This window comes from Chelonia mydas, chromosome 5, assembly GCF_015237465.2.
Source record: "Chelonia mydas isolate rCheMyd1 chromosome 5, rCheMyd1.pri.v2, whole genome shotgun sequence".
Classification (NCBI taxonomy): domain Eukaryota; kingdom Metazoa; phylum Chordata; order Testudines; family Cheloniidae; genus Chelonia; species Chelonia mydas.
Genome location: NC_051245.2, coordinates 109,001,418 through 109,027,436, shown reverse-complemented (window position 1 = coordinate 109,027,436; position 26,019 = coordinate 109,001,418). Strand labels below are relative to the sequence as shown.

At 41.6% G+C, this 26,019-nt stretch overlaps 1 protein-coding gene across 5 annotated transcripts; it reads left to right on the top strand.

Moving 5' to 3' along the window:
- The first annotated feature begins 6,753 nt into the window (after positions 1-6,753).
- PLIN2 (perilipin 2) lies at positions 6,754-25,780 on the top strand. 5 transcript variants are annotated; one of them, XM_037902035.2, is made up of 9 exons: positions 6,754-7,311; positions 12,052-12,108; positions 12,192-12,387; positions 13,148-13,230; positions 14,784-15,069; positions 15,387-15,571; positions 16,144-16,278; positions 17,808-18,098; positions 24,409-25,780. In XM_037902035.2, the coding sequence occupies exons 2-9, from the start codon at positions 12,079-12,081 to the stop codon at positions 24,541-24,543; spliced, it is 1,341 nt and encodes a 446-aa protein (XP_037757963.1). In that variant the 5' UTR covers positions 6,754-7,311; positions 12,052-12,078; the 3' UTR covers positions 24,544-25,780. The 5 variants fall into 5 exon arrangements, with proteins under 5 accessions (XP_037757963.1, XP_037757965.1, XP_043402873.1 ...); XM_043546938.1 differs by having other exon boundaries at positions 7,096-7,188; XM_037902036.2 differs by lacking the exon at positions 6,754-7,311 and adding an exon at positions 7,726-7,873.
- Positions 25,781-26,019: the final 239 nt, after the last annotated feature.

The following is a 26,019-nucleotide window of genomic DNA, read 5'->3' as shown; positions in this document are numbered from 1 at the left end:
AACAAACTGGAGTCTTTTGTTCAAAGTAGTTTTTCTCACCCCAGACTTCCAGCATGGTTGGCCAGTTTTACACAGGAGCCAATGAATAGCTCAAAGTGTTTGGTTTCTTTGTCTTTTTAGGTGAAGGATGCCAAAATGGCTTTTTCTCTCTGTTTATATTCTGAAAGTTTACCTTTGTTTTCAAAGCCAGGAAGCCCTCCCGGGGGTTCAGCTCGCTGTGTCCCTACGGGAGCGGACGCAATGTTAGTTTTTGCAGTCTCTTCCCCATATCGTGATGGTTAAGTGGCTATCTCCCCCACTTGCTAATTTGATCACTTTGTTCACCCTTTTTGTAAATGTGCTTCCATGATCTCTCCTTGCTCAATTTACATTGGAAACCGACATTCAAGTAGACAAAACCACATTCCTTTGTCTAGGGCCAAGCAGATTTTAAGAACATATTTCCAGTACACATATAATTCTTTATACGTTAATGATACCTACTTCACATAAGGCTATTAATGATCAGTGAGATATTAGTTTTCCAGTGATATACTACAAGACACCTATTAAATTAATAGCATGACAATACTGTGTGATGTACACTGAGCTGGTCAGGCCAGCTGAGACTCACTCCTGCGTACCAGGGAGCCCTCTGACACTGGGGTGTTCTCAGGGTCACACATTCCTTCTAAATTGTCCTTTTTTTGGATCGGCTCTGTTGCATTTGTCCCTGTGAATAGACACAGGAGAGTCACAGTGCTGCAGTGTCAGGGTGTGTGCTGGGGTGGGCTTATTGTGACATGCTGCAGTGTGACATGGAAGCCTGTAGTGATCTTCCTGGGAGGGCATACTGTTGCCATAGCAACATGCTTGTTGCCTGCCCAGTATTCCTCTGATCTCTGGCATGGATGGACAACAGTGGCTGAAGGAATGGTGACCTCCTGAACAATATGCAGGTACGTGCAATTGATATTGTGCTTCCACCTCCAACATGAATGATCCACACCTCACTTCCCCTCCTGTGTGTTTTACTTCACCAGGCTTCTCCCACCTATGACTTTGAGCACTGTGCTGTCCCCTGTATGGACAATGGTGTTTATCTTTACCTAGTGATGTTTTTGTTCATCCATGGCTATTTTGTTTGTCTAGATGCTATCCTCTAAATCCTTGGAGGTAACCACATTGGAGACGGGTGCATGATCACAGTGGCCACAAACTGGATACTTCAACATTATATCAATCTGCAGATGATACTTCCTTATGTAATCACCTCCACCCTCTGCAGTCCTTTTTGTGTTTCATTTAGTCTTGCATCTGTATCTCTCCTGGGGGAGTAGGTCACTTCCCCTCTTCTTGCCATGCACAGGAAAAGAAATTCTTGAATTACTACATCTGTCCATGGGTCCTTAAGTCATCTGCAGCCCAGTAAATTGGTCTTCTGCCACCTGCTCTTGCAGCTTAGGGACCGATCTGTTCCCTTCCCTTTCTGTGCTATATTTTCTAGAAATCAGATGTGTGGATGAATGTATGCTAGATACAGACAATTGTGCAATTCTCTCCCCACTTGCTTTTGCTCCCACCTGCTGTGCTCACAATTGTTGAGTTCCAAACGTTTGTACCATTTTGCTTATTTAAACTGACAGGACATCAGTGTAGCTCTAGTTTATGGCCTCTGCACAAACGACTGTAACTGCAAGCTGGCACTTTTGAAAATTTAGCCCACAAGAAGTAAGCTGTTGGAAAGATTTTGCGGTGACAACCACATCCGAAGGAACAGCATAATGAGACAATATCTAAAACCAAGATAACTTGTGAACAGGACATACTAAAGGTAATGGGAAATCTCAACAATCAAGTCACAAATTAGGATCAAATTCAACCCTGCTATAACTGCACTGAAGCCAATAAAGTTTCACTGTAGAAATAACATAGCAGTTTTGAGGACACAAGTACAAGGCTGCTTTCTTGCACAGAGCCACAAACAGAAATCCACAGGAGGCAATGAGATAGTCAGGAAAACTCTGTTTCCTTTAGTGTTTAAAGAAAGGAAATAGGAAAGGGGCAATTCTCAACTGTCACAGGAACTCAGTTCCAGTAGAATAGGTGACAAAGAAAAATTAGAGTGCCTAACAACTGATAAGACACTTTCCCAGAGAAAGTAGAGGGAATGTCTGCTAGAGCAGGGGTTCTGAAACTGAGGGTCGGGACCCCTCAGGGGGTCACAAGGTTATTACATGGGGAGTTGCAAGCTGTCAGCTTCTACCCCAAACCCTGCTTTTCCTCCTGCATTTATAATGGTATTAAATATATTTAAAAGTGTTTTTCATTTATAAGGGGGTGGTCACACTCAGAGGCTTGGTATGTGAAAGGGGTCACCAGTACAAAAGTTTGAGAACCACTGTGCTAGAAGATGTATGCAGGATACAGTGATCAGAAAAAAAAGAGAGGAGGACTTTATAGGAGAGATGCTGTTTGTAAAGACAGTCACCATGGATTCGCAAAAAGATCATGCCTTAAAATATGACATAATCTTGTGAAGAAAAAACAAAATGAGCATAGCAGGGAAGCTATGGATATGATTACCCTAGATTAGGAAAAAGCTTTTGATACTGGAACACACAAAGGCTTATCAACAAAGCCAACAAGTACAGTAAAGGAGACAGACTAGTTAGATGAATAAAGAATAAGTGTGGAGTCCAAAGACAAAAGGATGCAGTGCAGGATTGCAAAACCTAGAAAAGGATTATGTGAGACTGGAAAGGATGGGGAAAGTGGGAGGGCCAATGAGGACAATCTTGAGTTAAATTTGATAATGGTTAACATGTCCCAAACAAGGATATGTTGATTACCAACTCAGAAGGAACATTTGTCGCATCTCTGATGATAAGCAAATACTTACAGACATTTGGTTTGAAAAGAAAATTAATTACACTTTGAAGTTCATAGATTTTTAAGACCATTAGGGACCATTATAATAATATATTTAAGCTATCTGTCTTCTATCTTATGTACTTATAAGGCCCCATTTAAGTGCCTCACAATCTTTAATATCCTCACAACACCCCTGTTGGGTAGAGAAGGGCTATATTTTACAGATGAGGAAACAAGGCATAGTTCTGTTCATAGTGCTAAGGTCCAGATCCCCAAAGCTATTTATGTCTAACCAATACTGATTTCAATTAAATCAATTGATTTTGAAATCAGTGGGAGTTAGACACCTAAAACCTCTGAGTGACTTGCCCAAGGTCACAAAAGGAAGTCTATGGCAGCACAGGGAATTGAATGCAGATCTTCCAAGTTCCAGACTAGCACTCTAACCAATAGGTTATTCTTCCTTTCTGTGCCCTCTTTCCCATTTGATACAGGAGTGCTGTGGAACCTAGTGGAGACAGGTCAAAACATTTATAACTAACTAAATATTTGGACTACTTATAGTCTTGATTCAGCATAATACTTAAGCATGTGCCCTGACTACTCACATATTTAAATTTAAGGACATACTTAAGTACCTCGTGGAGCTGATGTATGTAAAGGTAAGCACGTGAATGAGTGGTTGCAACATTGGAGCCTAGGGCATGTGCATTTCTCAGGACCAGATGCAGAAACATGAACTTATGAAGAATATCAACATACTCTTCTGGAGCTAATTTTGATGATGTGATGTCAACTTTGATCTGAAATAATTCGTTGTAGTACTTTGTAACTCCTAGATTGAAATGATGCCATTTATACCAAACAGCATTGTGTTATTACTGCAATAATATTGTGTTATCTCTTTTAAAAAGCACAGATGATAAACCCACTCGGAGTAAATAAAAAGAGTAAAAATCATTTTAAATTGCATAACTATAGTGTTGCAATTTAAAATGTTGCTAGTGAAGGTGAACCCCAGGAGCAGGGCATAGGCTAATTTCCACTAATTACATCAGGGTAAAAACTAGAGTGCCTTGTCTCTACTAGGCTTTTACATTGAGATAGCTTTCTTGATGTAAAGACACACCTATTTTTGCAGTGAAGACTTCATTTGCTGGCTTAGAGTCCTCTCTCACATGCCATGTATACTCTTCAGTAACCCACAGGTCCCATCATCACACCCCCTCACACACTCCAGCTCTGCAGCTCCTTGGCTGGACACTGTCTCAGCTGTATTTTGTTGAATGGAAATGTAATCTCTGCTCCCTCACCATGTTCCCCATACAGTATCACCCATGCTCACCATGCTCCCTGCTATGTATGCTACCCTGAGCCGTTCCCCCTCACCTCCAGTTAATATTCCTCTCTCTGTTACTCAGCTAGTGATTGGCTAAATATTTAGCTCTGAGGAGCCACAAGAAGTTAGTCCGAGTGAAAACAGCAGCAGCCAGCTGAGACTGTAGCAGAAGCAGAGCTGGTAATGACAGATTTCAGAGTAGTAGCTGTGTTAGCCTGTATCCGCAAAAAGAAAAGGAGTACTTGTGGCACCTTAGAGACTAACAAATTTATTTTGAGCATAAGCTTTCTTGAGCTACAGCTCACTTCATCGGATGCATGCAGTGGAAAATACAGTGGGGATATTTATATACACAGAGAACATGAAACAATGGATGTTACCATACACACTGTAACCCGAGTGATCAGGTAAGGTGAGCTATTACCAGCAGGAGAGGGAAAAAAAACCTTTTGTAGTGATAATCAAGGTGGGCCATTTCCAGCAGTTGACAAGAATATGTGTGTGGGGGGGAATAAACATGGGGAAATAGTTTTACTTTATGTAATGACACATCCACTCCCAGTCTCTATTCAAGCCTAAGTTAATTGTATCCAGTTTGCAAATTAATTCCAATTCAGCAGTCTCTCGTTGGAGTCTGTCTTTGAAGTTTTTTTGTTGAAGAATTGCCACTTTTAGGTCAGTAATCGAGTGACCAAAGAGACTGAAGTGTTCTCCGACTGGTTTTTGAATGTTATAATTCTTGACTTCTGATTTGTGTCCATTTATTCTTTTACATAGAGACTGTCCAGTTTGGCCAATGTACATGGCAGAGGGGCATTGCTGGCATGTAATGTGCTCCTCGTATTCCCTCAGCTCCTCAGAGCAGGGTTACAAAACATACTGGTAGGAATGCCTGAGTTCACGTAAGTATTGTCTACGCATCAGTTTCTTCCATTGCTACCACTGGTAGAGGTGCATTACAAGGCCCAAGAGACTGAAACCTGAGTCAGTGTTTAGTAGGCAGGAAGCTATGATGAGGTTGTAAGAAACAACCAGCAGGCTAAAGATACAAGCTGGTTATTGTCCTTTTCCTTATCTATAGGTTGGTACCTCTTTAGATGATCTCTGACAGAGTTAGGGCTGGATATGTTTACATTAGGTATGTTCAGCTAAGGTCATATAGTATAGTGATGGGTGTGATATAAGAACGTAGAAGATCTTTTAATATTATTTCTTAATCAATCTTGTTTTAATAAGATGCATGTGGCCTTAGACTATCTTGTTGGAGAAATTCACACAGCCTGTTGCACAAGTGATAACAAATCTTCAATCACTAAGTGACACTAAAGTAACAAAGGTGCAGACTCCCAGCCCTGCAATTTGTTGCATGAGGGTGGAGATTTGCACTCAGAACCACATTGAGTTAAGTGAGGCTCCATGCAGACACAAGTCGCAGGATCTAACCTATACCTCTTAAGGTGTAGGAGGTAGGCAAGGACTATGTCTTACTGTGTGTTCATCTATCCTAGCACAATGGGTCCCTGATTTCGGTTGGGGCCGCAAACTGCTATTGTATTACAACTAATAATAATAATTAATGGTATCTGGAACCTAACCCTGCTCAGAAATGTCAGACAAAAGGCAACTGTCCTATAAGGTGTGTTTTGGTCCTAGGGATATAATCTGTGTTACACAGGAAATGCCTAATCACTGTGGATGAGAATCAAGTTACAGGAGCTTAAGAACTGTCATGCAAGAAGAGATTTACCGTGCTAGTAGGCAGCCAACGTGTTTGATGTAGGTTAAAGTGAAGAGGCAGAATAGAGACACTATGCTGAGATAAAGGCACCCCACTCTGGCTGGGCCAGGAAAGGATTCCAAGAAGCTTTAGAATAAAAGAAGAGAACCAGCTCCTCTACAGAAACAGCCTATGGGTGCTGTCTGGGGTCCTCTGCTTAGTATCTCCCTCTGGCTCTCTACTTATAGTTCTGTGACCTGTCCCTGTTTTATCATTAGTTGTCTCCCAGAATTGCTTGGGTTTTGGATCCAGTAGCTCCTCCCCTTAGGCTGGGGGGAGGAATCTTTAGCTGCGGGCAGGCTTGTACCCACCCATCCCTGGATTCCCAATAGGCATAGAAACAGCGCTGTCTGGGGTTCTCTGCTTGGTGTCCCCTTCTGGTTCCTTGCTTTTGAGTCCATAACCCTCACTCCCATTCCTGCTTAGTCATGTGTTGTCCTCCGACTTTATTTGAACCCTAGGTCTAGTGGCGCCTGCCTTTAGACTGGAAGCCAGCCCTTCCGATGCAGGGGGGTGCCAGCAACGGATACCCTTAGCGGCCGGGCCCAAGCGCTGACCACAGGGGAACGCAAACTGATAATTGGCGTCAAGTATCAGAGAGGTAGCCCTGTTCGTCTGTATCCACAAACCCAACAGAGGAGTCCAGTGGCACCTTACAGACCAACAGATTTATTTGGGCATGAGCTTTCGTGGGTAAAAAAAACCCCACTTCTTCGTTCTCCATCCTCGCTTGTTTTCGAGCCGATAAGGACTCGGAAGTAGCACAGACACCGGGCAGGAACGCCAGCGCGGGGGGGACACGGGCAGCCAATGCCCGTACGGAGAGCACTTCACGGCGGCCTGCCTCCCTCTTCTCTTGCCGCCGGCGCCCCACTGCAAAGCACACAACGGCACGACCGCAAGGGGGCGCTGGCTTCTCTCCCCAGCGATCCCCGCATCAGCGAGCGCCCCAGGCAGCCAGGCAGCAGCGGGGCGTCCCCCGCCACGGGCAGGCCGGCCCCAGCGCTGGCTCCCCGGGCCGGAGCAGCGCACAGAGCAGCACCCCGCTCCCCCCGGACACCGCCCAGCGCAGCTAGTCACGTGAGAGGAGGCGGAGGCCGCCGCAGCCGTGACACGCCGCCATCTCGCGAGAGGAGAAAGCGGGCCCGAGGCAGCCGCTCTGCATAAATAGCCGGGGCAGGCTGCCCTGGGTCACTGCAGCGTCTGAGAGCCGGTCGGAGCCGCGAGCGAGGGAGTGAGCGAGCCAGGGGGTCCCAGGGCGGCTTGGCGCTAGCGCAGGGGGTGTCTCTCGGCGCAGGAAGCCCGGCGTTGGCGGCGGATCCGCAGCGCTCTCCGCGCCCGGGTGAGTGAAGCCGCCCTTGGCCGCAGCCCGTCACCGACCGCGGTGGCGCATTTGAAGCGGCTGCGGAGCCGGGTTAAACCCCCGGGCTCGCCCCGCTTCCTGCCCGGAGCTAGCCCGGCGCTGCCATGGCTCTCGGCCTCCCGTGCCGCCAGCCCAGCTGCAGACAGCCCCGGGGCAGGGTTGCAGGGGGCTAGGGCAAAGCGTGGGGAGACAGGGGAGGGGCTGCATTTCTGGGGTGTCCCGCTGTCTTAATCTGGGGGGGTTCCCCCTTTCCGCCTCCATCCTGCGCTCACCTGCGAGGCTGTTCAAGCCCGTCTCCCTGGGGGCAGAGAGGGGGTTTTGGTGTTGCTTTAATGAGGTATAGAAAATTTTCGCTCCTAACTGTGTGTGTGTCGCCTCCTTCATTCAGGTGGCCCTAGCAGGAGAGCTCCGTTGACTGCGGTCCTTGCAGTTGGAGTAGCCTGTGAAGGTGACCAGGTGCCCCTCTGCTATTATCACACATGATGCTGGGCCAGTTTCTGCCCAGTGGGTCACTGAGAAGCTGCAGTTACGACATCCATAGGCAGGTGTTTGTCAGCAGTTTACACCGAGCTGATAGGAACCAATCCCTGTGTCCACTCAGTGTATTGAGTGGAAAGGGGGTTTCTAGATACCTTGCTTGACGGTTGAAAGCCATTCGCTTCTGTTCCTCTTTATGAAAGTAGGAACAAAACTTCTGACTCAGTCTGCTTATTCATTTTCCTGTCTAACCGTCTGAGCGGTCTCTAAAGTATGTCTTCATACATCTTGCAAAAGTGCTTCCTTTGGTTAGGCCCACATTAGCTTTTAACTAGCAGGGACTGTAAAAGTGGCTGAAAATATACAGTAGAGTTCTTGTGGGGTTATATTCTTGTAGTGAACTCTAAAATATTTTGGGACCTGCAGTAATTATGGTCAGGAGATGGCTTAAGCATTGGATTAGCTCCTGGAATGAGAGGTTAAAATCATGCCAGTAATGGCTAAACTCAATTTTTTCCATGAGAGAGGAATTCAGTATGCCCTCTGTGGTGTGGGTCTTTTGGACAAGACCTTTAAAAACTAAGGTCATGTCTGGTCTGCATAGATATTAAAACTTGCATAGCTCTTCTCCTTGCTAGGTGCTGCTACCCCATCCCAGTGTTGCGGTACCTTGCAGTCCAAAGGTGGTGGAGTTTTTTCAGTTGTGTTCTGTGTATATAGATAGTCCAGGGTGCATTTGATTTAAATCACTAGTCAGGAAGACTCAATTTAATCATGGATTTCTACAGAAGTGTGTTCTTTGTTGTAATTACCTTAATACATGTTCCTCACAACTCAGATGTAGGTTTCATTTTTAGAAATACACACTACATTTTAAAAGTGATTTATTTTAAAAACTTTTCAGATTAGTGTTACAGCTGTATCAGAAAAGGAATGATTGTTTGGTTATTTCATTTACCAAAGGTAATTGAAGCAAATATTTATGAATTTATTGGGAGGTGAACTATTGCCAATTCAACCGGGTAATCATGGCAAGAAAATCTTCCAAATATTAATGATGTATTAGGAAGAGAATATCACCAGACAGGCATTTAAATTGTTTTATTTAACTAAAACAACAACATTATGTAGTCTGGATTTTTTTTTCTTCAATAGCAAACATATTTTAACAAAACAAGCATTTGAATTTACACATTCAAGTTTTTTTTTAAAAATCAGGTTTGTTTTTTATTAATTAAAATAGTTAAATGAAATAGTCTATTTAGTGTGTGTTTTTTTTTTTTTTTTTTTAAACTGTTAGCCAGGTCAACCTCAGAAACTTAAAATACTTACTTCTGGAGCTAACTCTGTCATATCTTCACTTTTATTTTCCTGTTTGTTCATAATCTGGAAAAGAAAAACAAGCTTTCCTGCTTTTTTCAGGTCCCAAACAATTTCTCAATTTGGAATGAATTAGTCCAAAGGAAGAAAATATTCTTGCTACTGCTGTTAAAAGTGAGATTATCGCTGCAACAGTCTCTGAATCCAAGTGCTTAACTTCCACCAGTTCACTGGTGTGACTTTCTTTAAAACATCAACAGACATATTTCTTGAATGGTTCTTATTCCCACACTGGGTCTCTTTTTTTTTTTTTTTTTTTTTTTTTTTTTACAGCCTGCTGCCATTGTAGGTTTTTCCCTTCTAGTGAGAGAACGGTATGGTAGATCGCAAATCAATGAAGGCTATACTCAGAAAGACCTCAAGTCTTCTCGAATATGTTGCTCCAACAGTTTCACTCTTGTTTCTGCTGCCTGTCCCTCCCTTCTCACATTTACCTCCAGACTTCTCCTTGTCCAGATCTATTCTGCCCTCAATCTTCTATTCATTGAACTTTTTGAAACTTTGCACCTTTTAGAGAGGTAAGGGATTGACTCTGTGTACACAAATTTGGAGAGGGACAATAGGGTTGAGATCTGTTTTCTCATTTCTGTATATTTAACATTTTTGCTGTTAACAAGCATGTTCTCTCTGGAGACACAAACCCACAGTTTGAGAACTGCAAAACTAAGCATCTCCAACAGTATCTTCTAGACTGAGCCCTGAGACCCATTGGGTAGATAGAAAGATTAACCTTAATCTGTACAGAAGTCCCTGGGGCTGCATAAGATTGAGTCCCATGAACTATTGAAACTTATTTACAAAACTTTTCTTTAAATATTACATGAATATTGTCCTATAGAATTGGAATTTACAATCCCTATTCCATGATGAGACTACATAGCTCAAAGATATATCTTAATAAAAATTCTCTTTAGATGGCTTTCCTCAAAAAAGCATTTTTATCAAAAAAAAATCTGATTTAAATCTATCAGTTTTTTTTGTTAATCAATTATTTTTATCCATCCTGATATAGTCTATAAAGAAACTTAATAACATTTTACATGACTACAGTATTTTATTGTGTCTGCTGATGTGGAATCTATCCTGTAAGCTTTAACACTCTTTATACTAAGTTTGTGTGTATGTGGGGTGTTTTTTTGCACCTGTCTATTTGTAGTCCTTAATAATAATCAGCTGCATGCTACATTGGTTCTGCATACAACTGGTGGCTGATCTTATTACTACATCTGGGGGGGGTAGGGGGGGGTGTTACAAAAGGCAGCTGTGCATGGTCTTTCCCTGTAGGTCTTCCTGCTGTGGCCACTGTCAGAAGGCAGGATACTGGGCTAGATGGACCATTGATCTGACAGGAACTCTAATGTTAACTACTGTACGAACACTGGTGCACATTAAACATGGAACTGTTTGTCAGGAGCTCCTGACAAACCAATCCACACAGTGTGGTGTGTGGTTTTTTTTTTTTATAGTTCTTCTGTGGACTATATGGTGGCGTCCTAATGTCCTGAGATACACGGGTCTTGTAAGAACGAACAGACCCTTACAAAGGCACAGTCATGTTTGACTCTAACAAATAAAGAGCACTTGTTCTTGTGTCTTCTGTCATGTCTCTCGACACTATGGAAGTACACCATGATGGATTGTTCAGGAGTACTAGTATATCCAGTCCTAACTGAATATCTACTCCCTCTATATTCCCAGAGAAAGGGATGAAAACCTGGCAGATTTAGGGGAGTTATGTGGGAGGACTGCCATACTATCTCCCTGGTCCTACAGAAGTCCATCTGTGGAGAATCAGGATGGATGAGTCTTTGTGTGACAGCTGCTTCTCTTCCAACCCAATGTGATTTGGCAATAAACATTTACCCTGCCAGTACTAATTCAGGGTTTTCTCTGCAGTGGGGAAATCCTGCCCTGTATATGGGATAAGTGACCTTGGCACAGATAGCCCAGTCCTAAATGATCTACAGTCTGTGTCTTAGGAGCAACAGGCCGAAACCCTCTGCCATTTCGGTGCAGGTGGGGAAGGAATCCAATACAGATGCCAGCTATAAAGACAACACCACTCTATGAATTTGTTTATGCTGCTACATTTTAAATCCTTTGTAGGAGGTGCAATGACACTACCTCCTGTACAGCAATATGTCCATTAGAATCTGATCCTGCAAAAACACATTTACCTTAATCTCACTAACAACAATACACAAGTAACTTGTGTGCTTAAAGTGACAAATGTGCAAGTGTCTGCAGGATTTGGGATTCTTAGATACATCAATTCTAACTTTTTTCCCCAAGATTCTCCTCTGCATTGACCACCTTAAAATCTAGTCCATTTTGAAATATTAGTTAAAAGTAGGTGTAAAACCCATTTTACCCTGGGTCCTCCCACCTACAATCACAATTTTTAGCTCTTCAGTATTTTTCTATTGCTATGTGGAAGATGCATCCAAACAGGGGTAAGCTAGATTAGAAACATAGTGCTGTCAAATAATGAAGTAATCGGTGAAAAATTTGTGTTACAGACATCTCAAACTATTTAGTTGACCATCCTGTTTAATTTTGTATCTAGTACCTGAATTCCTATTACCTGAACTAGTGAATGTAGCAGAGAAACTAAGCTTTAGCTATCTAAATTATTACAGTATAAGCTCTAATTCATTACGGCCCACACGGTCTAGAGCCTTCTCATGAAGGGGATGGTACACTCTCTCAAGTATGCAAAAGACTTTTTGGGTGCCTTTCTTAAGAATAACTGCTTTCTTCTCCAGAAGGGAAGGAACTCCAGCCTAGATTATTAAAGTGGAATGGTGGTATGGCTACTGGGGACTTAATGAATTTTTAATTTGGATTATCTTGTTCCTGTAGGATCTACAAGAACCAAGACCTAAAAAAATGGCATTAGTAGCAGCTGACTCTCAACAGGTATGTATGAGTTGATGATTAGTCAGTCTTTGTTATGTAGCCAAGAAGGATGTGAGTTTAACCTTCTCTCTCTGTTTACACAGAATGTGGTAGCCAGGGTTGTCAACCTTCCCTTGGTGAGTTCCACCTATGACATGGTGTCCTCTGCTTATGTCAACACAAAAGATAACCATCCCTATCTGAAATCAGTCTGTGAGATAGCTGAGAAAGGAGTGAAGACCATCACTGCAGTGGCCATGACAAGTGCTATGCCTGTCATCCAGAAGCTGGAGCCACAAAGTAAGGCATGACTACTTTTCTGTGCATTTATGCTCAATTATTCCATTGAGTTCCTATATAGGCTTTGGGGGTGGGGGAGTAGGGAAGGGTGTAGAAAAGAATCTGGGGGCACTGTGAGGTTAAACCTACTTGTAACAAGTCCGTGACAGCAGGAAAACTGTTACCTTGCTTTGTGCAATAAGCCATGAGCAACTGTAATTAAATGAGCTCTTATAAACAAAGTCTGAAGTTAAGCGAGCTCTAGATCTCCTAAGAGTGAACCTCTAATGACTTGTTCCTAACTAACATTGATTTCTAAGATGATTGCTTGAGTAAGAGGCTTCTTACTCAAGCAATCAACTTCTGTCCTAACCCTTCACACAGTTTTGAGCTCTGCATCATACTTCCCTTTCACCTACTTCTGAGTATAACTTGCAGTTACAAATTTGGCAACTGTTTCATGGCTGCTTGCTCTGGGTTTAGCTCAGAGCCTGTTCTTATGAATTGGCAAATGGCCAGACATTTCATCAGTCTGTTCTCAAGGTCACTTCCTTAAAAGATGTGTCAATTGTTTGTTTTTGCACTTGCAAAGTGCTTGAAAGCTGTTGTAGAATTAAGCTGCATAAACATTTTTTCTCCTTTCTTTTAAGGAAGAAACTAACCAAAATGTTACTTGTTTGGATTGGGCTTCCTGTTTCAACAAATGTTAACCTTTAGCTTTGTGGGCTTTTATTTTAACATCACAAGGGCAACTTAATCATTCTTGAAACTTCTTCTCTAGTTGCAGTTGCCAACAGCTATGCATGTATAGGACTGGACAAAATTGAAGAGAGGCTGCCTATCCTATATCAACCAACTGACAAGGTAGATTCAATTACTGCATTTAAATCCCTAAGTGAGATAACCAGAGAGATTCAGTAATTACTGATGTAGCAAGGCTAGGAGCAGAGCAAATGTTGAAAATTTGGAACTTTTGTTCTAACCCTGGGTTTGTCCCAGACTCCCTATGCCCTTTGGAGTCACTTAGGGCCTTCTCTTCCTCCCACCCCCAGGTGTGAGTATCCAGAACTCCAACTGAAGTCAATGGCTGTCTGGCACTATTGTGATTCAGACGCTCAATGTGTTTCCCTCTCCCCACATTTAAATAGGGATAATACTTTCCTGGTTTGCCAGAGCAATATAAGGGTTAATGTTTTTGCAATACTTCAGATAGCTAAGCACTCTAGAAATGGCTTATATGTAATTGAAGTAGAAAGTTTCCATATTAAACTTACATTAAAATGACTTAATCACTTCATAGAAAATGTTTATATAACTTAAAAATGAGCTAACTGGAGAACTATGAAATGAAAGTTTTGTAGCTTTCACTATCCATTTGGGTGGAAAGGAAAACTAAGTAGTGAATTTATAACTTATCTATATATTGCTGTAGTGCCCAAGGGTCCCATTTAGGATGAGGACCCCATTGTGCTCAGTGCTGTCCAACACACAGGAAGACAGTCACTGCTCCAAGACCCTAATCTAACCTACTTCCCAGTGGCTCAGCATACTGCAAAGTAGGAAGGTCTGCTTTCCTCCGTTGCAAGTACAATGGAAGAATACTGCTTGTGACTGAGCTCACAGTTTTCAAATTTTCATTGCAAAGTCTTTCTAAAAATTTTTCTTGTAAGACTCTTAACACTGCTGCCTTCTAGCCTGAAGTCTTTCAAGGTCTTCTAACTAATAAAGCTCATCTCCTGGCCCTCCCTTCATATTGCTACTGTCCTTCCTTAGGGTAGTTGGAAGCTTCTTTGCAGGGGTTTATAGGTGTTTGGTTTGGGGGATTAGGGAACCTGTCATCAAGTAGTCTCCTACATGGTGCAACCAAATGGACCACATAGCTGGGTTCCTGTCTATTGTGATACTTGGGTTACTTTCAGTAGTGATGCTTCAGTACTACCTGGAAGGTTGGCTAGATATGGAGAGAGACTCAAACATCTATGACTATTTAGTATAAATAGCCTAATTATGGCCTGGTAGTGTAAAATCCACTGTAGGAAGAACAAATCTTCCTAACCCAAAAGACACTCTTGATCAGAACTAGGGCATTAATACTTGGTCCCTCTAAAGAGTTGCAGGTTAGGCACCCAAAACTTTTATTTTTTCCTAGCCTACTCTTTCTAGGCTTGCATCAGTGTAAATTACAAATTTTCTTTGTGGTAGAAATGCCTCCTCTAATGCTGATTGAGTAGCTGTAGCTTTCGGCTTGCTATGACAGCCAAATTTCTATCACTGTAGTGAATGCTTCTTAAAGAATCCTGAAACTAGTTATGCTAAACATTAGTTGTCTCTACTTTTGGAAAGTGTGGGTGTGTGTAAATCCAGAACTTAAATACCTCCCCACTATTAAATGAGGAGTCTGCCTCTCTTCCTTGCAGGTGGTTGCCAATGCCAAGGATGTAGTTGTTGGTGCAAGAGAGGCTGTAACAATCACTGTGACTGGTGCCAAGGATACTGTTGCCCACACAATTACTGGAGTCATGGATAAGACTAAAGAAGCTGTGCATGACAGTGTGGAAATGACTAAGTCAGTTGTCAATGGCAGCATTAACACTGTACTGGGAAGCCGTGTGGTGCAGATGATGAGCAGTGGGGTGGATAGCGCACTCAGCAGGTCGGAGACTCTTGTAGACCATTATCTTCCACTTACTGAAGAGGAGCTAGGTAAGACTGAGATGAGACCCCAACTGGGGATGGGGATTGGGAGTGGGGGAGAGAAGTGGTGTCACTTGACAACCCTACTAGTTGAATGGAGTGGCACTGTATTGACACTAGTTTCAGACATGGCCCTTCACCATGATGCCTTCCCTGCTGACAAGAAGGCATATGAAGGAAAGTGGCTTATTCAGAATGAAGGGGTAGGGTTTTTTGTTTGTTTGCCCTATCCAGATATATGTTGGACTGCTGTGTAATCCTTCAGAGGTTGGACTGCTAACCTAATTCTTTAAGTCTGATTAAAATAACCTTTTTTCTCTCTCTAGCAAAAGAAGTTACAAAGGTTGAAGGATTTGAAGTTGGAATTCAAAAGCCAAGCTACTACATTAGACTCGGATCCTTGTCCTCAAAGGTCCGCACCCGTGCCTACCAACAGGCCTTAATCAGGATTAGAGATGCTAAGCACAAAAGCCAAGAGACCATTTCACACCTCAATTACACTGTCAGTTTGGTAAGTTAAGAATTCTGATTTGGGGTGTAAATAAAAAACTCTTGGTAGTCTTTTTGTCTTAGAGCTGGTTTCCCAAAGAAACATGGATAACTTAACCAAAATTGTTTTCACTATTTAAATCAAAGGTTCTTAATGGTACAGAACACATCTATTATCTTTGAAGTTCTCATCTTACACTAAAACTGATTCAGTCTCAACTCCCAAAATAAAATTGCATCTCTTTTGCAAGACTAATAGAAAATGTACTTAATACCAGTTTAGACCCTGAAGTGAATGTCTTGCAGCTCTATTCAAGAATCCTACTCCATTCCATTAGTATCATAGCAAGACTTAAAGAATCCTACTCTAACGAAGACCTGTACATGATACTACTAGAAAACAAGAGAAGGCAGATTTTTTTTTCTCCTGCCCCTCCTTCTCTTCCCCCCCCCCCCACTCCTAATGTCCTTTCACCAACAAAACTGTCTCTTGAAATGAGTTTTTGCAAAAAGTGGACAGGCTAGAGAACATTTATAATCACCCTAAACTGTGTTTGGGATCCTTGCTTCACTACCTCATTGGTTGTTTTCTAGATGGAGTACACCAGAAAGAACATGAATAGTGCCAACCAGAAACTTCATGATGCCCAGGAAATGCTATATCAGTCCTGGGTAGAATGGAAGAAAAACACAGGCCAAAATGATAGTGATGAATCTCACATCGCTGAGGTAAGTAAATGTACCAAGAGTATAAATTACATATTGCAAAGTATATACATACAAGTAACTTTTGGTCCTTGTGTTTTCAAAATTATTCATGAAACCTCCTATGCTGCTAAGATGCACCACAAGCATGAAGAACCTGAATGGTGACTCTCCCTTTCTCCACTGCAGGGCCCCGCTCCCTCCATAATTGCTCTGCAAAATTAAATTCAGCTATATGGTGGCCAGCTTAAGTAGTAGTTGTTGGCGCCAGGCATAATTAGTGATACAAGCTAATGGCCACACCTACTGAGTTCATTTCAACAACAAATTTTAGTTTAACTAGATGCAGATCTTTCCTAGAAGAACCCTGAACAACATTGCAGTAATGGCCTAATGTTAGTAACTGGGTGCCATCTTCTACATTCTCCAAATGCTGCTATAATTTTAGCAGTCAGGCTTCAGCATACTTGTTTCAGAGTAACAGCCGTATTAGTCTGTATGCTCAAAGAAAAAAGAAAAGGAGTACTTGTGGCACTTTAGAGACTAACCAATTTATTTGAGCATAAGCTTTCATGAGCTACAGCTCACTTCATCGGATGCTAGGGGACAAGCTATTGATGACTTGCTCTCCCACACCTAGTCAGGCATTCATATTTGTCCTGGACATCTTCTCATCTGATTTTTCCAAAGATAAACTAAAACAACTTGGGTGGGACTGACAATGCAATTTTCCAATCCTCTTTCTTCTCCCCACCCTGCTAGACTATTCCCTTTCCTCCCAAGCCTCTTGGCAACCAGTCCTGATAACTGCACAAATGCAATATGAGAGAGTATTTTAAATTCAGCTAATCAATTAAGTGCTTGAAACTTTAAGCTGGAAGCATTAACTCTGTTTCAGCTAACTGTACTGTAGTACAAGCTCAATAATTCACTTGGTTTTAGTGAGACAAACAGCCAGACAGTTTCTATACGTGACATGTAGTGCACTTCAGAGACTTGCAGCCTTCAAGGGTTCATGTATCTTGGATCTGTCGGACCTGTTTTCAAAAGCAAGGACCCTAGTAAACTCCTTCAAGCCAACAGCTTAATAGTTTCTTTCTAAGGGCAGGTCATCACTAACCACCAGATTGGCGGGTAGTGATCGATCTATTGGGGATCAATTTATCGCATCTTGTCTAGACACATTAAATCGATCCCCGAACACACTCCCTGTTGACTCCAGAACTCCAGCTTGTAAGAGGCGGAAGTGGAGTCGATGGGGGAGCGTCAGTGGTCCACTTGCCACCATCCTCATGGCCAGTGAGTCAACCTAAGAGATGCCGACTTCAGCTACACTATTTTATGTGTATCTTAGGTTGACCCCCCCCCCCCCCCCCCGGGTGTAGACCAGGGCTATGAAATGAAGGCCCTGCTCTCATCTGCCACAGCTTCAATTCTCCACACCATGGAATGAAGGGGAGATGAGCTTTCAGCAATGGTAGAGTTGCTGCAGCAACCAACTCTCTGGTCAATGAAGTGCTTAACTCTAAAATGCTATTATGCTTTGTTTCCAGCACATTGAGTCACGCACACTAGCTATTGCACGGAGCCTGACTCAGCAGCTTCAGACCACTTGCCTCACCCTGGTGTCAAGCATACAGGGGTTGCCGCAGAACATTCAGGACCAAGTCCATCATGTTGGGGCAATGGCAGGAGACGTCTATAGGAACTTCCACTCTGCTTCATCTTTCCACGAAGTATCAGATAATATTCTCACCACTAGCAAAGGACAGCTAAAGAAAATGAAGGAGTCTATGGATGATGTGATGGATTATCTTGTTAACAACACACCACTCAATTGGCTGGTAGGTCCCTTTTACCCACAACTGGCTGGGTCTCAGCATACTGAGCACAAGGGTGAAGGGGAGAAAATTGCCAGCCAGGACAACAAACAGCCTGAACACAGCACAGATTAAATTGCATAGCACACACATACTCTGCAGTCTGAGCTATCAAGGTGACTTAACTACTGTAGCTGTCACCTGACAGCTATGGGGAAACATATCCACAATGAAGGGATGGTGGAGGCCTAAAGATCTGAATGTGTCCTTTCTAACCTAAGAGGAACTCTTTCATTAGAAAATTATTTTGCTGTCCTGTCTAAGTGCCTCTGGAAATAATGACAAGCACCAAGTGCCTTGAGGCTTGACACTTCAGGAGCTTACAGCAGTGGTTCACCTTATTACTGGTTAAGAAGCTTCTTGTCTGACAGTTAAAGTGTCCAATATCATGACTTTAAATGGAACTCATTGCAACCAAATACTTTGACTAGTCAGGTGATCTGTGCAGGAAAAATAGAGAAGTAGTATGATCTCGTTTGGTGCTCCATTTAAAAGGCCGGCAGCTCAGCGAGAACTTCAAACTTCCACTGATTTGCTTTCACAGATTGTGCACTCGGTTTTGATGGCTCAGACTGTACAATTGTCTTAATCACTTCATTGGACAGCTCATATTAAGGCATTATGCTTTTGTGAATCTGCCACTTTGCTTTCAAGGAGGGACTCTAACTTGTTCAGCCAGAGTTATTTAAATGCCATGTTTTCATTGCCCTTATTTTTTCAAATCTTTCTAAAAAAATCCTTTTTATTTAACTACACAATAAGTCAACTAAAACCAGTACTGAGAATTAAATCTGCAGTATGGAATATGAACACATGTTTGTACCAGGGTGCCTAGTTTCACGTGTCTTTGTAGTGCCTTTTTGCTTTTTTTGTAATTCATTCTGTATGTTCAGTAATAAATGCTTCAGCAGCCAAAGTCTGTCTCATTTGAATGGTGTAAAAACAAGCATTTTAGCACTTCCTTATTGAATTGGTTCCAGGAGAAGGCAGGCTTGAAATGCAAAAAAGTAGATATAAACTACTGGTTACTAACCCACATCAGATTCATTACACATAAAGATGGGTCAGATGTTGCTGCTGCATTTGTTTCCTACCCCTGAATCTCCATCCACCCTTTCACTCCCTCTTAGCTTTATTCCAGCTTGTCTGTGTGTATTGTCTGCCTTTAGAGAACTTGAACTGCAGAAATGGCTGCTCAGTAATGTTAAAGGAGGTGGTCTGTGCAGGATGGCCTGGACAGCTGTGTGTCCTGCTTGAAGTATGGGCATTCTTGCATGTGACTTCTAATACCTACTGCATTTGGCTGTAGGAGGACTACCAAATACTCTTCATTGGGGGGAAAAATCAGAACTGAAAATAGATGGCTGTGATTAAAAACAGACATGCGTTTGAAACTACAACGATTTGAAACTTAATCACACTATTTAATTAGCTTACTACATGTGCTGCATATTGTACGCTCTGGAGAGAAATGTAATTTAAAAAAATACTTCGGATCCAGTACTAATGGACACTAGTTAATTGTTCTACCCTAGGTCAAGTTTGGGCTAACCTCTTCAGCCTCTGGGCTCTCCATATTGGCACAACTAAGTGTGGGTGGGTGAGAGATTTTTCTGCTGTTCCCTTTAACCTGTATTTTACCTTCTGAAATCTCTAATCTTTAGGGGGGGTGTTTTTGTTTTACAAATCTAAGTAGGACTGTGAATACTGGAACAATTGTTGGTAGCTCAGACAACATCCTGCATTCTCCCTCATAATTATCAGTGGAGGACAAAGTCCTAATTCAATCTAAGGCACTCCCAAGCTAGTATAACTTACATATTGAGGGACCAAAAAGGTGGAGGAGGAAAAGCCTAACAGGAGGATGTAAATTAAAGTAGGAGTCATAGTGCCTCGTGTTGGACCCTGTTCTGGGCCTTTTGGCAATAAATTACACACAACTTAGAGTGAGATGAATTCAGAGGATGTATAAGGAAGTGTAGCACACCATGAATGAGCAAGTCTATCTGTGTAACTTACTTGCTGAAGAGACTTGGAAGAAGGTGTAGAAAATCTGCAGCTGCTTAGATCTCTGAATTGGCCCTAAACTTTCTCCATGGTAAATGGACAGTTTAAGAACACCTCTTAAAACACACTTTTTTTTTTTTAAATGCACAGGTCACACAGTGGAGTTTCATGATCAGTTGAACTGAGTTGCTTGAAGAGGATTCTTAGTTAAAGAGGATTCTTGCTGCTACAGTAGCAAGGACAAATGGGTTGTAGTGCTAGACCAGGGGTTGTCATTTAGACAATGGGCCAAATCCACACCACCAGACACTGTTGAACAGACTACAAAATCGTATTTACTTATTATTGTTGCAGTATGAAAAGTTTTTCTGTAGTCTGGACCCTGACTATACCTTCAATACATTTGGACTTTGACAAAAATAGACTACCTCTGTGCTAGACTCCATACAAATGGGTGCCTGTGAAAGCATGATGCTGTCAGTTCTCCCAGTCTGAGCACAGACGCAGTCTTGGTCTTCCCTCTACTGCTACTCTCTCAGGTAGGCTGAGAGATTCAGGATGGAATTTCCAAATGTCAGCTGTCTGGCTGACTAGGGCTGCTCAAGATGTCCACTCCCAGGGACCCACCAGTCTCAGTCTCCTGATCCATAAAACTGAGCAAAAGCATTTGGGTGACTTTCTGCACTGACCTTTTTCCAAGAAGATGAAGGGGAGCAGTGTGATTCATGAATGCCCATTAGTTGTGATCAGTTAACTGATTCAGCTCTTTCCTTGCAACACAGCAGCCATGGGTATAAGAATGTTCCCAAAGCAGCTCTTGCTCCATGTACTAAGAAGTCAGCTATGCCTAAGTTCCTTTTTGCTAGCTCCAGTGCTAAATTACAACACCTAGTGTAGGTGCATCTGTAGGCTGTTCTAGGGTTTGACTGTATCCATATTTGCCTGCCAAACCATTCTGAACTAAATAACATTGTATCGCATTTCCTATGGGTCTAGTTTGAAGCTATAGGCTAAAAGCCTCACAAATGCCCACCTGGGGAGAATTGGTGCAGCCCTTAAAGCCTTTGTAAGGGCAGAAGCTGTTCACGTGAATGTCTGACTCTTTAAACCTTTCTCACCATGCTTGCATAATGAACAGCTCAGCTACACTTTATAAAAACTCTCCACTCTACCGTCAGCCTGAGAATAAACATGAGATTTAAACTTTTTTTTTTAAGGCAGTGGGTTTGATACATTGCATAATGACTTGCTGGAATGGTGTGATTTCAGTGACACTTTGCTTTTTCTCATACTAAATAATGTTTTAGCCCATCTCAAACAATCCAATAATCTTCTAGATGTTGGTAGAGGAAAACAAAAAGCCAAACCACCATACATCTCAGCTATTGATTTCTGTGGTCCACTTTGCCTCCTTTCCTACACCATGACAATCATTTGTAAGCTACGAAAGTTTTAAATATACTGACTTATAAACAAGTGCACTGACCTCTAAAACAAAGGGTTAGAACAGTAACAATTTGTAAAGTTACGCCTCGTTTAGTTGTAATGTAACATCTTTGACATAAAGATGAGCCTGACTGACTCTACACTTGCTTTTAGATACTAGTTACTTTTCCTATTTCAGTTTTTGGTTTAGAATAACCATTTAAGGTTCTAGAAAACACTTGTATGCTGCAATGCTTTTCTACCCCAAATGTGAATACTTAACCTGAGGAAGTTAAGTGCCAGAATGTGTACTTGCATAATCTTACAAAATATCTGTTACTTTACACAGCGCTCTTCAGAACAAAGAGCGTTGTTTCCATCAGTAACAGTCTGCTCTATTGGAGTTGCACAGAACTAGCTGAGAGTAGAATGTGTTCCAAGCTATCTTGATCCAGAGGAAAGATGAAGCTGTCTCAATCTTAATAAAACATATGTTGGTGCTCTTTGTAATATTATTACTGATTACACCAGGACACTTACGCTCCCTAATGCATTGATTGAATGCTGCTTACAAAACTTTTTTTTTTCTATATGAGCTGGAAAAAATTGCAAAAGTCTCATCCACAAAACTGAGGACCAATATTCTAACCTGCAATTATCAATGAATTTTGCTGATTGCTTTCTCAGTAAAGTGTTACACTCAGGCAGTGCAGTGCTTGGTATTTTAACAATTGGGCAGTAGCATTGTGAATACTCTGGATATCAATATTTAACATTCTGAATTTATTATTTTTGTACATTAAGATTGAAACTTGTTTTTTGAAGTTTTCAGTCTTAGATGCATGCAAATAAAGGCTGAATCCATGTGCTAAAACTGTAAAGTAAGGAACTGCTTTTCTATGCTGATTGTATGTAGTTCTGCTTCAAAAGTCTCTTAATAGCTCCCCATATTTTTCTTACTAAAGTTACAAAATACAAATTTAAATTCTGATAAGACAGTGGCTAAATGCACATATACTGGAGTGTAGTTTAACTTTTTATGGACTAAAGTAACTTAATAGAGAATGTAACTAGTGTAGATGGAGGGGGAATGGGTGCAAGAGAAGTTTTTACCTGGCTTTTTTTGGTCATGATCACAAGAAAAATGAGGGTTACATGTTCTCCCATTCCCCATCAAATATGAAACTATAAGGGCAAATACAGAGGTGATTGTAGAAGTTAGAGACTCTTACGTTAAAGGCTTATCTGTGGTAGGGGCTTTTGCATTGATCTACATGCGTGTTTTCATAAATTTTTAAATATGTGCTCCACTGGTGCAACTTAGCAGATTCAAAATAAAGATAAATCTGATGCAAATCCTGTTGTAGGCTGACATAGTGCATTTATACAGAGTTTGCAGCTGGAATCGCTAATGTTAATAGGGCCTAATTTAGAGTCTCTTAGAGCTACTTGCGTCCATTCTTCTAACATCTAAAGGAGTTTAAGTACAAGTAACTTGACAAGGTGGCTGGAGAAGGTGTAAATGACTGACTCCAATGTAGACTCCCTTAAATATGAGTACAGTGGGTAGAAGGAGTTCTGCAGAAGTTTATTGTAAGTCTAAGGCAATGTGTACACTGCACACCTTCCCGCAGCACAGTTGTAGTGCTACAGCTGTGCCACTGGAAGGTACTCCGGGTAGCCCCTCTTTGTCGTCAGGAGAGAGCTCTTCTACCAACAAAATAAAACCACTTCCAATGAGGGGTAATAGCTTTGGGTGAGAGAGTGTCTCCCACAGACAAAGTGCTGTCCACACTGGCACTTTTCGTCAGGAAAACTTTTGTCGGTCGGGGTGTGGTTTTTTCAAACCCCTGACCGACAAAAAATTTACTGACAAAAGTACAGTGTAGACATAGCCTAATTTACCATTCACCTCCAAATTTGGCTCTTGATATCTTGGTTACATTGTTTTAGACTTCCTAGTTAGTTACTAGTGTGGCAAGGAGTGCTTTGTACAGATCCTGAAAGTATACTGAGTTATTTTAAGCTACTAGGTGGAGTCTTTCTTACTATGTGGATGTTTTAGGCAGCAGGATGCAGAGTAATTTCTGCCACTAGGGGGACGAAGCCTCATTCTTGCTGCCATTTGGAGTCAGTGGGATTAATGACAGGTTTCAGAGTAGCAGCCGTGTTAGTCTGTATTTGCAAAAAGAAAAGGAGTACTTGTGGCACCTTTTAGAGACTAACAAATTTATTTGAGCATAAGCTTTCGTGAGCTACAGCTCATTGCATCACTTCCCCATATGATTTCTTCAGAACAAGATTGAGGCTACTGCCTCAATTGAGTGCAGCGTAGAAGAGCTAATGTTGATATCACCTGTGCTGTACCTGTTCTGTGAATAACCAGGCTCTCCATTAATTTTTTCTCAGTCCCTCATTCCCCTCTGAAGTTTTGAAGTGGACTGAAGATAAAGATGATATAGCAAAGATATATAACACCTCTAAATTGATGCGAGATATAATGTACACTAAGTCTTTGCAAGAGACCAATCTTATTAGAAAACCTTCTTAACATACCACCCCAAAATATTTATGAAATGTTCTGTGTTGAGTGCAGTTCTGTTCCACCTTTATTATAAGAATGTATCTATTAATACACTAATTTATATTGCTTAAGATGTTTCTGTCACTCTATTTAAAATAAGACTGAGAATGTTTGTTTGATTTGTTTAGTACTGTGGGCCTGATTTTTGAGGTACTGAACACCTGCAGCCCTGGTTGACTTCAGTTGGAGACTTAATGTTCAGCTCTTTTTTTTTTTTTTTTTTAACCTTCACATTTATTTGGATTTCTTCTTCTGCAGGTGCCAGATTTCACTATCACAGACTTGTCTTCAGAATCTGATGATATTCCAGACATTTTGGGTTTGGATGAGGAAGACCAGCAAGATTTTTCACTCACAAATGGCCCTATCACCATGGAACCAAGAGCTGAATAAATATCAGGCACAAAACTGTTCTCTTGATTTGATATGGGTTTTTTTTTTTTGCCATGTTAACTTATATTTCTGCTTTTTAAAAAGAAATCTATCTAGCTCTTGAAGCATACAGTTTTTGGATCAATTTTCTTTCACTTAGTTGCATTGAAATTCTGATTTGCATCTCTTTTTTTTTTTAAGGACTGCATTTAATGTAACGCTATAGCATTGGTGTCAAAATTCCATCCTTCAGGCCTCCTATGGCCCAGTCGTACTGACTGGTGTACACATCCATTTAAAACTGCACTGCTATTTGGTTTGCTGTCAGCAACAGCCAAAACAGCACTCCAGCACTGCACAAAGGGCTGTCAGCAAAAGGAAACTGACTAGGATTTGCTGATAAAAGTTTCTCTTTTTAGTCTATGTGTAAAGCACTTCTGCATCTACCTCTTTGCTGCTGGAAAGGACTACAGGCTTGATCATGGGATTCTAGTCAGTTTTGGTGAGACTCTGTGTCTAAAGAGCTTGAAACAGTGTCCTTTGTAAGAAGTGTTTATAATGAAAGAACTTCATTTTCCACTGCCTCCCTTCCATGTGTAAGTACTTCTGCTGCTGGGGGGAGACTAAGAATGGGAGTTGGGGTTAAAAGAGCCCAAATATGGGGCCAAGTGCAGAAAAATGCAAATAAGAAGGCAGAGAACACAAAGGGAGAAATAGGAATAAAAAGGAAAGAGAAAAGGAGAAAACAAAGAAGTATGGAGGAGACATACAAATAATTATGGGCAAAAGACAAACAGAAAGAGGAGAAACTGAACCAAAGGAGAAACTGTGGTAATAGTAACTTAGACCCACACCATTTTTTTTTTTTTTGCTGAGTAACCAAATAGAGCAATTAACTTTAATAACTTAATGGCCTGATACTGCACTTCTTGCATGCACCATTGACTTCAGTGGGAGTTTTGGAGTATGCGAAGAATGCTGCAGGATCAGACCCAGTGATATGTTGTTATCTATAGATCATGTTCTACTCTTATTCTTTGTGCAAAAATCCTACTGTCATCACTGGGAAGCCATTGTGGATTTGTGGGTTTGAAATGGTGCTAATTTTGTAGACCAGGCCCACAGATCCTGATTAGGTTCTCGCTATAGAATGAGATTGACACCCCTACTCTATCATAATGTACTATCTGATTTTTGTGAAAGCTTTGAAGTCTAGTCACTGAGATGCCTTGAAATAAAGTTTGAGCTATAAATCTTAGAGTTGGTGTGGTTGGACTTCTCTTCTTTGTTGTCTCCTGTATTTAATTCCTACCTAAAGAGCTCTCATTTTGATTATTTGAAACAGGGGAAAGAATGGTTTCAGAGTAACAGCCGTGTTAGTCTGTATTCGTAAAAAGAAAAGGAGTACTTGTGGCACCTTAGAGACTAACCAGTTTATTTGAGCATGAGCTTTTGTGAGCTACAGCTCACTTCATCGGATGCATAGCATATCGTGGA